The 13,998-nt window shown below is 54.6% G+C and overlaps 1 protein-coding gene across 1 annotated transcript in view; it reads right to left on the bottom strand.

Annotated features, from left to right (window-relative positions):
* Positions 1 to 13,998, bottom strand: part of ABCB6 (ATP binding cassette subfamily B member 6 (Langereis blood group)) — a 64,735-nt gene that overhangs the window by 2,926 nt on the left and 47,811 nt on the right. The window contains exons 12-18 of the mRNA XM_038743267.1: positions 10,478 to 10,541; positions 10,274 to 10,359; positions 6,146 to 6,203; positions 5,931 to 6,035; positions 5,670 to 5,844; positions 4,296 to 4,408; positions 572 to 666 (exon numbers count right to left, since the gene is read on the bottom strand). Of these exons, the coding sequence (XP_038599195.1) occupies positions 572 to 666; positions 4,296 to 4,408; positions 5,670 to 5,844; positions 5,931 to 6,035; positions 6,146 to 6,203; positions 10,274 to 10,359; positions 10,478 to 10,541 (696 nt within the window). The remainder of the gene's footprint in view (positions 1 to 571; positions 667 to 4,295; positions 4,409 to 5,669; positions 5,845 to 5,930; positions 6,036 to 6,145; positions 6,204 to 10,273; positions 10,360 to 10,477; positions 10,542 to 13,998) is intronic.

Raw genomic sequence — 13,998 nt, 5'->3', positions numbered from 1 at the left:
GATGTGTCCAGCGCCGACGTCGCCCACCGACGTTATTAGTATTATTGTTAATTATTATTAGTATAATTAGTATAATTATTAGTATTACTGCCAGTCCAGTGGCAATCCCGGTTATTCCGCACAGCGGAAGCGCTCAGTAAGTAGGAGGGAACGGGTACCGGTCCGCTGGGCGCAGACGGCCGCCAGGGAGGCCTGGGTGGCTCGCTCCGTGGACGTGTCCAGCGCCGACGTCGCCCACCGACGCTATTAGTATTATTGTTAATTATTAGTAGTATAATTAGTATAATTATTAGTGTTACTGCCAGTCCAGTGGCAATCCCGGTTATTCCGCACAGCGGAAGCGCTCAGTAAGTAGGAGGGAACGGGTACCGGTCCGCTGGGCGCAGATGGCCGCCAGGGAGGCCTGGGTGGCTCGCTCCGCGGACGTGTCCAGCGCCGACGTCGCCCACCGACGTTATTAGTATTATTGTTAATTATTATTAGTATAATTATTAGTATTACTGCCAGTCCAGTGGCAATCCCGGTTATTCCGCACAGCGGAAGCGCTCAGTAAGTAGGAGGGAACGGGTACCGGTGGGCCACCACGATGGTGGTCCGCTGGGCGCAGACGGCTGCCAGGGAGGCCTGGATGGCTCGCTCCGTGGACGTGTCCAGCGCCGACGTCGCCTGCACGGGAAAGCCTGGTGGGAAGCGACACCGACGCCCCCCCCCCACCCCCCCGAGGCGCCCAGTACAGTGCCCGGGGGCTCCCAGCCAGACGGGCCCCCCCCCACAGTAGAGAAGCGGCGTGGCTCAGCGGGAAGAGACCCAGCTTGGGAGTCAGAGGTCACGGGTTCTAATCCCGGCTCCGCCGACGGTCAGCTGGGGGACTTCGGGCCAGTCACTTCACTTCTCTGGGCCTCAGTGACCTCATCGGGAAAATGGGGGTGAAGACTGGGAGCCTCCCGTGGGACAACCCGATCGCCTTGTAACCTCCCCGGTGCTTAGAACAGTGCTTTGCGCGTAGTCAGCGCTTAATAAATGCCGTCAATAATAATAATAATAATAATAGAGAAGCAGCGTGACTCAGTGGAAAGAGCCCGGGCTTGGGAGTCAAAGGTCATGGGTTCAAATCCCGGCTCCGCCACCGGTCAGCTGGGGGGCTTGGGGCGAGGCGCTTCTCTGGACCTCAGTGACCTCATCTGGAAAATGGGGGTGAAGACTGGGAGCCCCCCGTGGGACAACCCGATCACCCTGTAACCTCCCCGGCGCTTAGAACAGTGCTTTGCACATAGCGCTTAATAAATACCATTAATAATAATAATAATAATAGAGAAGCAGCGTGACAGTGGAAAGAGCCCGGGCTTGGGAGTCAAAGGTCATGGGTTCAAATCCTGGCTCCGCCAACGGTCAGCTGGGGGACTTCGGGCAAGTCACTTCTCTGGGCCTCAGTTCCCTCATCTGGAAAATGGGGATGAAACCTGATCACCTTGTAACCTCTCCGGCGCTTAGAACAGTGCTTGGCACATAGTAAGCGCTTAATAAATACCATCAATAATAATAATAGAAAAGCAGCGTGACTCAGTGGAAAGAGCCCCGGCTTGGGAGTCAGAGGTCACGGGTTCTAATCCCGGCTCCGCCGACGGTCAGCTGGGGGGCTTGGGGCAAGGCGCTTCTCTGGGCCTCAGTGACCTCATCGGGAAAATGGGGGTGAAGACTGGGAGCCCCCCGTGGGCCAACCGGATCACCTTGTAACCTCTCCGGCGCTTAGAACGGTGCTTTGCACATAGTCAGCGCTTAATAAATACCATCAATAATAATAATAGAAAAGCAGCGTGACTCAGTGGAAAGAGCCCCGGCTTGGGAGTCAGAGGTCACGGGTTCTAATCCCGGCTCCGCCGACGGTCAGCTGGGGGGCTTGGGGCAAGGCGCTTCTCTGGGCCTCAGTGACCTCATCGGGAAAATGGGGGTGAAGACTGGGAGCCCCCCGTGGGCCAACCGGATCACCTTGTAACCTCTCCGGCGCTTAGAACGGTGCTTTGCACATAGTCAGCGCTTAATAAATACCATCAATAATAATAATAGAGAAGCAGCGTGACTCAGTGGAAAGAGCCCGGGCTTGGGAGTCAGAGGTCATGGGTTCAAATCCCAGCTCTGCCAGTTAGCTGTGTGACTTTGGGCAAGTGACTTCACTTCTCTGGGCCTCAGTTCCCTCATCTGGAAAATGGGGATGAAGACTGTGAGCCCCACGTGGGACAACTGGATCACCTTGGAACCTCCCCAGCGCTTAGAACAGTGCTTTGCACGTAGTCAGCGCTTAATAAATACCATCAATAATAATAATAATTTTGGTATGCATGACTCAGTGGAAAGAGCCTGGGCTTGGGAGTTAAAGGTCACGGGTTCAAATCCCAGCTCCGCCAACTGTCAGCTGTGGGACTTTGGGCAAGTCACTTGACTTCTCTGGGCCTCAGTTCCTTCATCTGGAAAATGGGGATGAAGACCGGGAGCCCCCCGTGCAGGACAACCTGATCACCTTGTAACCTCCCCGGCGCTCAGAACAGTGCTTTGCACATGGTAAGCGCTTAATAATAATAATGGCATTTATAAAGCGCTTACTATGTGCAAAGCACTGTTCTAAGCACCGGGGAGGTTACAAGGTGATCCGGTTGTCTCAAGGGTGGGGGGCTCACATAATAATAATAATAATAATAATGGCGTTTATAAAGCGCTTACTATGTGCAAAGCACTGTTCTAAGCGCCGGGGAGGTTACAAGGTGATCCGGTTGTCTCAAGGGGGGCTCACATAATGATAATAATAATAATAACAATAATAATAATAACAATAATAATAATAATAATGGCATTTATAAAGCGCTTACTATGTGCCAAGCACTGTTCTAAGCGCCGGGGAGGTTACAAGGTGATCCGGTTGTCTCAAGGGGGGCTCACATAATAATAATAATGGCGTTTATAAAGCGCTTACTATGTGCAAAGCACCGTTCAAAGCGCCGGGGAGGTTACAAGGTGATCCGGTTGTCTCCAGGGGGGGCTCACATAATAATAATAGTAATAATGATAATAATAATAATGGCGCTTATAAAGTGCTTACTATGTGCAAAGTACTGTTCTAAGCGCCGGGGAGGTTACAAGGTGATCCAGTTGTCTCAAGGGGGGCTCACATAATAATAATAATGGCATTTATAAAGTGCTTACTATGTGCAAAGCACTGTTCTAAGCGCTGGGGAGGTTACAAGGTGATCCGGTTGTCTCAAGAGGGGCTCACATAATAATAATAATAATAATAATAATAATAATAATGATGGCGTTTATAAAGCGCTTACTATGTGCAAAGCACTGTTCTAAGCGCCAGGGAGGTTACAAGGTGATCCGGTTGTCTCAAGGGGGCTCACATAATAATAATAATAATAATAATAATAATAATGGCGTTTATAAAGCGCTTACTATGTGCAAAGCACTGTTCTAAGCGCCGGGGAGGTTACAAGGTGATCCGGTTGTCTCAAGGGGGGTTCACATAATAATAATAATAATAATAATGGTGTTTATAAAGCACTTACTCTGTGCAAAGCACTGTTCTAAGCGCCGGGGAGGTTACAAGGTGATCTGGTTGTCTCAAGGCGGGGGTGTCACATAATAATAATAATAATAATGATGGCGCTTATAAAGTGCTTACTATGTTACAAGGTGATCCGGTTGTCTCAAGGGGGGGCTCACATAATAATAATAATAATAATGGCGTTTATAAAGCGCTTACTATGTGCAAAGCACCGTCCTAAGCGCCAGGGAGGTTACAAGGTGATCCGGTTGTCTCAAGGGGGGCTCACATAGTAATAATAATAATAATGGCGTTTATAAAGCGCTTACTATGTGCAAAGCACCGTCCTAAGCGCCAGGGAGGTTACAAGGTGATCCGGTTGTCTCAAGGGGGGCTCACATAGTAATAATAATAATAATGGCATTTATAAAGCGCTTACTATGTGCAAAGCACCGTCCTAAGCGCCGGGGAGGTTACAAGGTGATCCGGTTGTCTCAAGGGGGGCTCACATAGTAATAACAATAATAATGGCGTTTATAAAGCGCTTACTATGTGCAAAGCACTGTTCTAAGCGCCGGGGAGGTTACAAGGTGATCATAATGATAACATAATAATAATAATGATGACAATAATAATAATAATAATGGCATTTATAAAGCGCTTACTATGTGCAAAGCACTGTTCTAAGCGCAGTAGTAGAGAGAGGTGGGGCGGACGACTATCGTCTTCTGCGGGGCGCGGGGGGCCGGGGGTCACTGACCTCATCCAGCAGGATGATGTCCGGGGCTTTGAGGATGGTCCGGGCGATAGCCACTCGCTGCTTCTCCCCGCCGCTCAGCTTCAACCCCCGCTCGCCCACTTGGGTCTCGTAGCCTGTGGATGACCCCGTCCATCACGTCCGGCCCGGGCCCTGGGTTCGAGACCCGGGGACGGGCTGCGGGGCAGGGGGAGACGCCTGCTACCGCTGGGAAAATTCATTCACTCACTGAATCGCATTTATCGGGCGCTTACTGTGTGCAGAGCACTGGAATAAGCGCTTGGGAAGTCCAAAGGTTGGCAAGTTGGGCATTTATCGGGCGCTTACTGTGTGCGGAGCACTGGACTAAGCGCTTGGGAAGTCCAAAGGTTGGCAAGTTGGGCATTTATCGGGCGCTTACTGTGTGCAGAGCACTGGACTAAGCGCTTGGGAAGTCCAAAGGTTGGCAAGTTGGGCATTTATCGGGCGCTTACTGTGTGCAGAGCACTGGGCTAAGCGCTTGGGAAGTCCAAAAGTTGGCAAGTTGGGCATTTATCGAGCGCTTACTGTGTGCAGAGCACTGGACTAAGCGCTTGGGAAGTCCAAAAGTTGGCAAGTTGGGCATTTATCGGGTGCTTACTGTGTGCAGAGCACTGGACTAAGCGCTTGGGAAGTCCACAAGTTGGCAAGTTGGGCATTTATCGAGCGCTTACTGTGTGTGGAGCACTGGACTAAGCGCTTGGGAAGTCCACAAGTTGGCAAGTTGGGCATTTATCGGGCGCTTACTGTGTGCAGAGCACTGGACTAAGCGCTTGGGAAGTCCAAAGGTTGGCAAGTTGGGCATTTATCGGGCGCTTACTGTGTGCAGAGCACTGGACTAAGCACTTGGGAAGTCCACAAGTTGGCAAGTTGGGCATTTATCGGGCGCTTACTGTGTGCAGAGCACTGGACTAAGCGCTTGGGAAGTTGGCAAGTTGGGAAAAGCTTCTTCTAGACTGTGAGCCCACTGTTGGGAAGGGACTGTCTCTATATGTTGCCAACTTGTCCTTCCCAAGCGCTTAGTCCAGTGCTCTGCACACAGTAAGCGCTCAATAAATACGATTGATTGATTGCAGAACACTGGACTAAGCGCTTGGGAAGGACAAAAGTTGGCAAGTTGGGAAAAGGGTGGCCCCTCGGGTCGAGGGTCAGCGGTCACGTCTGGCGGACTGCAGGGTAGGGCCCGTCTCCGTCTCCGACTTCCCAAGCGCTCAGTCCAGTGCTCTGCACGCCGGAAGCGCTCAATAAATACGACCGAACGAACTGCAGGCAGCGGGCTGTGGGGACCGGGGCGGGGGGGGAGAGGTCACCGATGGCCAGAAGAGGCCGGGCCGGGGGTCCGGGGGGGGTCCGACTGACCGTCGGGGAAGGCCAGGATGGCGTCGTGGATGCCGGCGGCCCGGGCGGCGGCCTGGACCTCCCCGTCGGGGGCGGCCGTGCGGCCGTAGCGGATGTTGTTGGCGATGGTGTCGTTGAACAGCACCGTGTCCTGGGGCACCACCCCGATGTGGGAGCGTAGGGACGCCTGGGTCACCTGCGGCGGGGCGGAGGGCAGGGCCTGACCCCCCCGGCCCGCCGCCCGCCGCCCCCCGGCCCCCCGCCGGGACCCCCGGCCCTCACCTGGGCGATGTCCTGGCCGTCCACGCGGATGCAGCCCGAACCCACGTCGTAGAAGCGGAACAGCAGCCGCAGCACCGAGCTCTTTCCCGCGCCCGACGGCCCCACCTGAGCCCCGCGCCCGGGATTTACGGACGGACGGACGGAGGGAGGGATGGACAGGTGAGCGGGGGGACGGGACGGGATGGGACGGGAAGGGTGGGAGCGACCCAACTCACCAGGGCCAGCGTCTGTCCCGGCATCACAGAGAAGGAGATGTCCTGCAGGGTTTCTCGGCTGGTGGGGGCAGAAGGCCGCGCGAGTCAATCAATCAATCAGTTGTATTTATTGAGCGCTTACTGCGTGCAGGGCGCCGGACTAAGCGCCTGGGAAGTCCAAGTTGGCAACATAGGCGGTCCCTACCCAACAGTGGGCTCACAGTCTAAAAGTCGGGGCGGGGGGGGGACGCAGTTCTGCAAGCGCTTAGCACAGTGCTCTGCACACAGCGCTCATTTCATTTGGTTACTATGTTTGGTTTTGTCGTCCGTCTCCCCCTTCTAGACTGTGAGCCCGCTGTTGGGTCGGGACCGTCTCTAGATGCTGCCAACTTGGACTTCCCAAGCGCTTAGTCCAGTGCTCTGCACACAGCGCTCATTTCACTTTGTTACTACGATTTGTTTTGTCGTCCATCTCCCCCTTCTAGACTGTGAGCCCGCTGTTGGGTAGGGACCGTCTCTAGGTGTTGCCAATTTGTCCTTCCCAAGCGCTTAATACAGTGCTCTGCACACAGTCAGCACTCATTTCATTTTGTTACTATGTTTTGTCATCCGTCTCCCCCTTCTAGACTGTGAACCCACTGTTGGGTAGGGACCACTCTAGGTGTTGCCAGCTTGTCCTTCCCAAGCGCTTAGTACAGTGCTCTGCACACAGTCAGTGCTCATTTCATTTGGTTACTATGTTTTGTCGTCCGTCTCCCCCTTCTAGACTGTGAACCCGCTGTTGGGTAGGGACCGTCTCTCTAGATGTTGCCAACTTGGACTTCCCAAGCGCTTAGTCCAGTGCTCTGCACACAGGAAACGCCCATAGGGAAGCAGCGTGGCTCAGTGTTAAGAGCGCGGGCTTTGGAGTCAGAGGTCATGGGTTCAAATCCCAGCTCTGCCACTTGTCAGCTGTGTGACCTTGGGCAAGTCACTTCACTTCTCTGGGCCTCAGTTACCTCATCTGTAAAATGGGGATTGAGACTGTGAGCCCCCCCGTGGGACAACCTGATCGACTTGTAACCTCCCCAGCGCTTAGAACAGTGCTTTGCACATAGTAAGCGCTTAATAAATGCCATCATTATTATTATCATTATTATGGGGATGAAGAGTGTGGGTCCCCCATGGGACAACCTGATCACCTCGTAACCACTTCAGTGCTTAGAACAGTGCTTTGCACATAGTAAGCGCTTAATAAATGCCATCATTATTATTATTATCATTATTATGGGGATGAAGAGTGTGAGCGCCCCGTGGGACAACCTGATCACCTTGTAACTTCCCCAGTGCTTAGAACAGTGCTTTGCACATAGTAAGCGCTTAATAAATGCCATTATTATTATTATTTTATTTTGTTATTATGTTTTGTTTTGTTCTCCATCTCCCCCTTCTAGACTGTGAACCCACCGTTGGGTAGGGACCGTCTCTAGATCTTGCCAACTTGTCCTTCTCAAGCGCTTAGTACAGTGCTCTGCACACAGTGCTCATTTCATTTTGTTACTATGTTTTGTTTTGTTGTCCGTCTCCCCCTTCTAGACTGTGAACCCGCTGTTGGGTAGGGACCGTCTCTCTATATGTTGCCAACTTGTAATAATAATGATGGCATTTATTAAGCGCTTACTATGTGCAAAGCACTGTTCTAAGCGCTGGGGAGGTTACAAGGTGATCAGGTTGTGCCACGGGGGGCTCACAGTCTTAATCCCCATTTTCCAGATGAGGGAACTGAGGCCCAGAGAAGTGAAGTGGCTTGGCCAAAGTCACCCAGCTGACAATTGGCAGAGCCGGGATTTGAACCCATGACCTCTGACTCCAAAGCCCGGGCTCTTTCCACTGAGCCACGCTGCCTCTCTTAGTCCAGTGCTCTGCACACAGTCAGCGCTCAATAAATGCGATTGAATGAATGAATGAAAGCAGGGAGGAGGCCAGGGGCCGGGGGGATTGTGGTGGAGGAGGAGGAGGCCGAGGTCGGCCTCGGAAGTATGTTGCCAACCTGTACTTCCCAAGCGCTTAGTCCAGTGCTCTGCACACGGTAAGCGCTCAATAAGTACGACTGAATGAATGACTGGGAGGAGGCGGCTGAGGTTCTGGGAGGGAATGGGACGGGGGGGAGGCTGGGGTCCGGGGGGACTGGGGAGGAGGGGGATGAAGTCCAGGGGATGAGGAAGAGGAGGCAGCCGGGGTCCGGGGGGAATGGGAGGAGGAGACTGAGGTCTGGGGGGACTGGGAGGAGGAGGAGGCTGGAATTCCGGGGGACTGGGGAGAAGGGGGTTGAAATCCAGGGCAACTGGGAGGAGGAGGAAGCCGGAATCCGAGGGGACTGGGGAGAAGGGGGTTGAAATCCAGGGCAACTGGGAGGTGGAGGAGGAGGAGGAGGAGGAGGAGGAGGAGGAGGCCGAAATCCGGGGGGATTCGGGAGGAGGAGGAGGCCGGAATGTCTGGGGGGAGGAGGAGGAGGAGGCCGGAATGTCTGGGAGGAGGAGGAGGAGGAGGAGGCCGTAATCCGGGGGGACTGGGAGGAGGAGGAGGCCGGAATGTCTGGGGGGACTGGGGAGAAGGGGGTTGAAATTCAGGGCAACTGGGATAAGGAGGAGGCCAGAATCCGGGGGGACTGGGGAGGAAGTGGGTGAAGTCCGGGGGGACTAGGAGGAGGAGGAGGCCGGAATCTGGGTGGACTGGGGAGACGGGATGAAATCCAGGGCAACTGGGAGGAGGAGGAGGCTGGAATCGGAGGACTGGGGAGGAGGGGGATGAAGTCTGGGGGGACTGGGAGGAGGAGGAGGCCAGAATCTGGGGGGACTGGGGAGAAGGGGGTTTTAATCCAGGGCAACTGGGAGGAGGAGGAGGCCGGAATCCGGGGGGACTGGGAAGAAGGGGGATGAAATCCAGGGCAACTGGGAGAAGGAGGAGGCCGGAATCCGGGGGGACTGGGGAGGAGGAGACTGAAGTCCAGGGGGACTGGGAGGAGGAGGAGGCCGGAATCTGGGGGGACTGGGGAGACGGGATGAAATCCAGGGCAACTGGGAGGAGGAGGAGGCTGGAATCGGAGGACTGGGGAGGAGGGGGATGAAGTCTGGGGGGACTGGGAGGAGGAGGAGGCCGGAATCCGGGGGGACTGGGAAGAAGGGGGATGAAATCCAGGGCAACTGGGAGAAGGAGGAGGCCGGAATCCGGGGGGACTGGGGAGGAGGAGACTGAAGTCCAGGGGGACTGGGAGGAGGAGGAGGCCGGAATCCGGGGGGACTGGGGAGAAGGGGGATGAAGTCCAGGGGACGAAGGAGGAGGAGGTGGCCGGGGTCTAGGGGAATGGGAGGAGGAAACTGAGGTCTGGGGGGACTGGGAGGAGGAGGAGGAGGAGGAGGTCAGAATCTGGGGGGACTGGGGAGAAGGGGGCTGAAGTCTGGGGGGGACTGGGAGGAGGAGGAGGCCGGAATCTGGGGGGGACTGGGGAGAAGGGGGTTGAAATCCAGAGCAACTGGGAAGAGGAGGAGGCCAGAATCTGGGGGGACTGGGGAGGAGGGGGGTGAAGTCCGGGGGGACTAGGAGGAGGAGGAGGCCGGAGTCTGGGAGGGATTGGGAAGAAGGGGGTTGAAATCCAGGGCAACTGGGAGAAGGAGGAGGCCGGAATCCGGGGGGACTGGGAAGAAGGGGGATGAAATCCAGGGGAACTGGGAGAAGGAGGAGGCCGGAGTTGGGGGGGACTGGGGAGAAGGGGGTTGAAATCCAGGGCAACTGGGAGAAGGAGGAGGCCGGAATCCAGGGGAACTGGGAAGAAGGGGGCTGAAGTCCAGAGGAGGAGGAGGAGGTGGCCGGGGACCAGGCGAATGGGAGGAGGAAACTGAGGTCTGGGGGGACTGGGGAGAAGGGGGCTGAAGTCCGGGGCAACTGGGAGGAGGAGGGAGGCCGGAATCTGGGGGGACTGGGGTCCGGGTGACCCAACTTGTACTTCCCAAGCGCTTAGTCCAGTGCTCTGCACACAGTAAGCCTTCAGTAAATACGACTGAATGAATGAATAAGGAGAAAGAGATCGGGGGGCAGTGGGGCCCGCGGGGCCCGGGGAGGAGGAGGAAGAGGAGGCCGCGGAGCGGGGAGAGGCCGGATTGGGCCACCCACCCTTCCGTGTAGCCAAAGTGGACGTTCTGGAACTCGATCAGGCCTCTCTTGAAGAGCAGGGGGCCGGCTCCGGGGGCGTCCTGCACCTGCGGGACGGCGTGGGGTTGGGCGGTGCGGCGGGACCACCCCCGGACGGCACGCGGACGGACGGAGGGGCGGACGGACGGACGGACCGCCGCGGTCCTCCCGCCCCCGTCCCGTCACCTCGGGCTGCTCTTTCAGCAGGTCAAACATGTTCTCCATGTCGATGAAGTTGGTCTGGATCATCCTGAGGAAGAAGAGAAGCGGCGGGGCTCAGCGGAAAGAGCCCGGGCTTGGAAATCAATCAATCAATCAGTCAATTGTATTTACTGAGCGCTTCCTGTGGGCAGAGCACCGGACTCAGCGCTTGGGAAGTCCAAGTTGGCAACATCTAGAGACGGGCCCTACCCGACAGCGGGCTCACAGGCTGGAAGGGGGAGACGGAGAACAAAACCAAACATATTAACAAAATAAAATAAATAGAATAGATATGGACAAGCAAAATAGATATTTACCGAGCGCTTACTGTGTGCAAAGCACTGGACTACGGGCTTGGGAGAGGACGATAGAACAGTAAATAGACGCATTCCCTGCCCACAAGGAGCTGACAGTCTAGAGGAGCCCTGGTCCGGATCCCGGGGGGTGGGGGGACCCTGGATCCTGAAGCGGGAGCCGATGAGTGAGCCTACTGTTGGGTATTTATTTTACTTGTATATATTTATTCTATTTATTTTATTTTGTTAATATGTTTGGTTTTGTTCTCCGTCTCCCCCTTCTAGACCGTGAGCCCGCTGTCGGGTAGGGACCGCCTCCACATGTCGCCAACCCGCACCTCCCAAGCGCTCAGTCCAGTGCTCTGCATCATCATCATCATCAATCGTATTTATTGAGCGCTTACTATGTGCAGAGCACTGGACTAAGTGCTTGGGAAGTACAAATTGGCAACATATCTGCACACAGTAAGCGCTCAACAAATCCGAGTCAGAGGTCATGGGTTCACATCCCGGCACCGCCACGTATCAGCTGGGTGACTTTGGGCGAGCCGCTTCACTTCTCTGGGCCTCAGTTACCTCATCTGGAAAATGGGGATGAAGACTGTGAGCCCCCCGTGGGACAACCTGATCACCTTGGAACCTCCCCAGCGCTTAGAACGGTGCTTTGCACATAGGAAGCGCTTAATAAATGCCATTATATAAAAAGGAGGAGGAGGAGGAAGAGGACGGGAAGCGTCTGCGAGCAAGGGGAGGGAGGGACACGGGAAAGAGCTCACCTCCTCCAGGAGGCCTTCCCAGACTGAGCCCCCTTTTCCCTCTCCTCCTCCCCATCCCTCCTTCCCCTCCCCACAGCACCTGTATATCTATTTGTACAGATTTATTACTCCATTTATTTTACTTGTACATATTTCCTATCCTATTTATTTTCTTAATGATGCGCATCTAGCTTTATTTCTATTTATTCTGACGACTCGACACCTGTCCCCATGTTTTGTTTTGTCGTCCGTCTCCCCCTTCTAGACTGTGAGCCCGTCGTTGGGTAGGGACCATCTCGATCTGTTGCCGACTTGGACTTCCCAAGCGTTTAGTCCAGTGCTCCGCACACAGTAAGCGCTCAATAAACATGATTTCTAGGCTGTGAGTCCGTCATCGGGTAGGGACCATCTCTATTTGTTGCCAACTTGGACTTCCCAAGCGCTTAATCCTGTGCTCTGCACACGGTAAGCGCTCAATAAATATGATTTCTAGGCTGTGAGCCCATCGTTGGGTAGGGACCGTCTCTATCTGTTGCCAACTTGGACTTCCCAAGCGTTTAGTCCAGTGCTCCACACACAGTAAGCGCTCAATAAATATGATTTCTAGGCTGTGAGCCCGTCGTTGGGTAGGGACCGTCTCTATCTGTTGCCGACTTGGACTTCCCAAGCGCTTAGTCCAGTGCTCCGCACACAGTAAGCGCTCAATAAATACAATTTCCAGGCTGTGAGCCCGTTGTTGAGTAGGGACCGTCTCTATCTGTTGCCGACTTGTACTTCCCAAGCGCTTAGTCCAGTGCTCTGCACACAGTAAGCGCTCAATAAATATGATTTCCAGGCTGTGAGCCCGTCGTCGGGTAGGGACCGTCTCTATCTGTTGCCGACTTGGACTTCCCAAGCGCTTAGTCCAGTGCTCCGCACACAGTAAGCGCTCAATAAATACGATTTCCAGGCTGTGAGCCCATTGTTGAGTAGGGACCATCTCTATTTGTTGCCAACTTGTACTTCCCAAGCGTTTAGTCCAGTGCTCCACACACAGTAAGTGCTCAATAAATATGATTTCTAGACTGTGAGCCCACTGTTGGGTAGGGACCGTCTCTCTGTTGCCGACCTGTACTTCCCAAGCGCTTAGTCCAGTGCTCTGCACACAGTAAGCGCTCAATAAATACGATTGAATGAATGAATGAAGGGCTGGGGGGGCGTAAAGAGGGGAGGGGAGTCTTGTACAGAGTGGTCAGTTGGGGCGGGGGGCAAAGGGGGCCATTATGAGGGTCAGCAGGGTCTCCTTTTTTTTTTTGATCGTATTTATTAAGCGCTTACTATGTGCAAAGCACTGTTCTAAGCGCTGGGGAGGTTACAAGGTGATCAGGTGGTCCCATGGGGGGCTCACAGTCTTCATCCCCATTTTCCAGATGAGGTCACTGAGGCCCCGAGAAGTGAAGTGACTTGCCCCAAATCACCCAGCTGACAATTGGCGGAGCCAGGATTCGAACCCATGACCTCGGACTCCAAAGCCCGGGCTCTTGCCACTGAGCCACGCTGCCTTACTCGGAAGGGGCGGGAGGCAGGCCAAAGCAGGCGCTGGGCCTGAGAAGCAGCGTGGCCTAGTGGGTAGAGCCCGGACCGGGGACCTGAGTTCTAATCCCGCCTCCGCCAACTGTCAGCTGTGTGATTTTGGGCAAGTCACTTCACTTCTCTGGGCCTCAGTTCCCTCATCTGGAAAATGGGGATGAAGACTGTGAGCCCCCCGTGGGACAACCTGATCACCGTGTATCCTCCCCAGCGCTTAGAACAGTGCTTTGCACATAGTAAGCGCTTAATAAATGCCATGATTATTATTATTATAATCCCGGCTCTGCCACTTGTCCTCTGTGTGACCTTGGGCGAGTCCCTTCACTTCTCACACAGAGCAGTGGCGTGGCTCAGTGGAAAGAGCCCGGGCTTGGGAGTCAGAGGTCGTGGGTTCGAATCCTGGCTCTGCCAATTGTCAGCTGGGTGACCTTGAGCGAGTCACTTCACTTCTCTGGGCCTCAGTTCCCTCATCTGTAAAATGGGGATGAAGACTGTGAGCCCCCCGTGGGACAACCCGATCATCTTGTATCCGCCCCAGCGCTTAGAACAGTGCTTGGCACAGAGTAAGCGCTTAACAAATGCCATCATCATTATTTTTTAACAGAGAAGCAGCGTGGCTCAGTGGGAAGAGCCCGGGCTTGGGAGTCGGAGGTGGTGGGTTCGAATCCCGGCTCCGCCACTTGTCAGCTGGGTGACTCTGGGCAAGCCACCCAACTTCTCTGTGCCTCAGTTCCCTCATCTGTCAAATGGGGATGAAGACTGTGAGCCCCACGTGGGACAACCTCATCACCTTGTATCCTCCCCCCCAGCGCTTAGAACAGTGCTTCGCACATAGTAAGCGCTTAACAAATGCCATCATTATCATTATTATTATTCTCTGTGCCTC

The sequence above is a fragment of the Tachyglossus aculeatus genome, chromosome 1 (assembly GCF_015852505.1).
Source record: "Tachyglossus aculeatus isolate mTacAcu1 chromosome 1, mTacAcu1.pri, whole genome shotgun sequence".
Classification (NCBI taxonomy): domain Eukaryota; kingdom Metazoa; phylum Chordata; class Mammalia; order Monotremata; family Tachyglossidae; genus Tachyglossus; species Tachyglossus aculeatus.
Note: the sequence above shows the minus strand (reverse complement) of the source record. Positions and strands in the feature narration are given on the sequence as shown.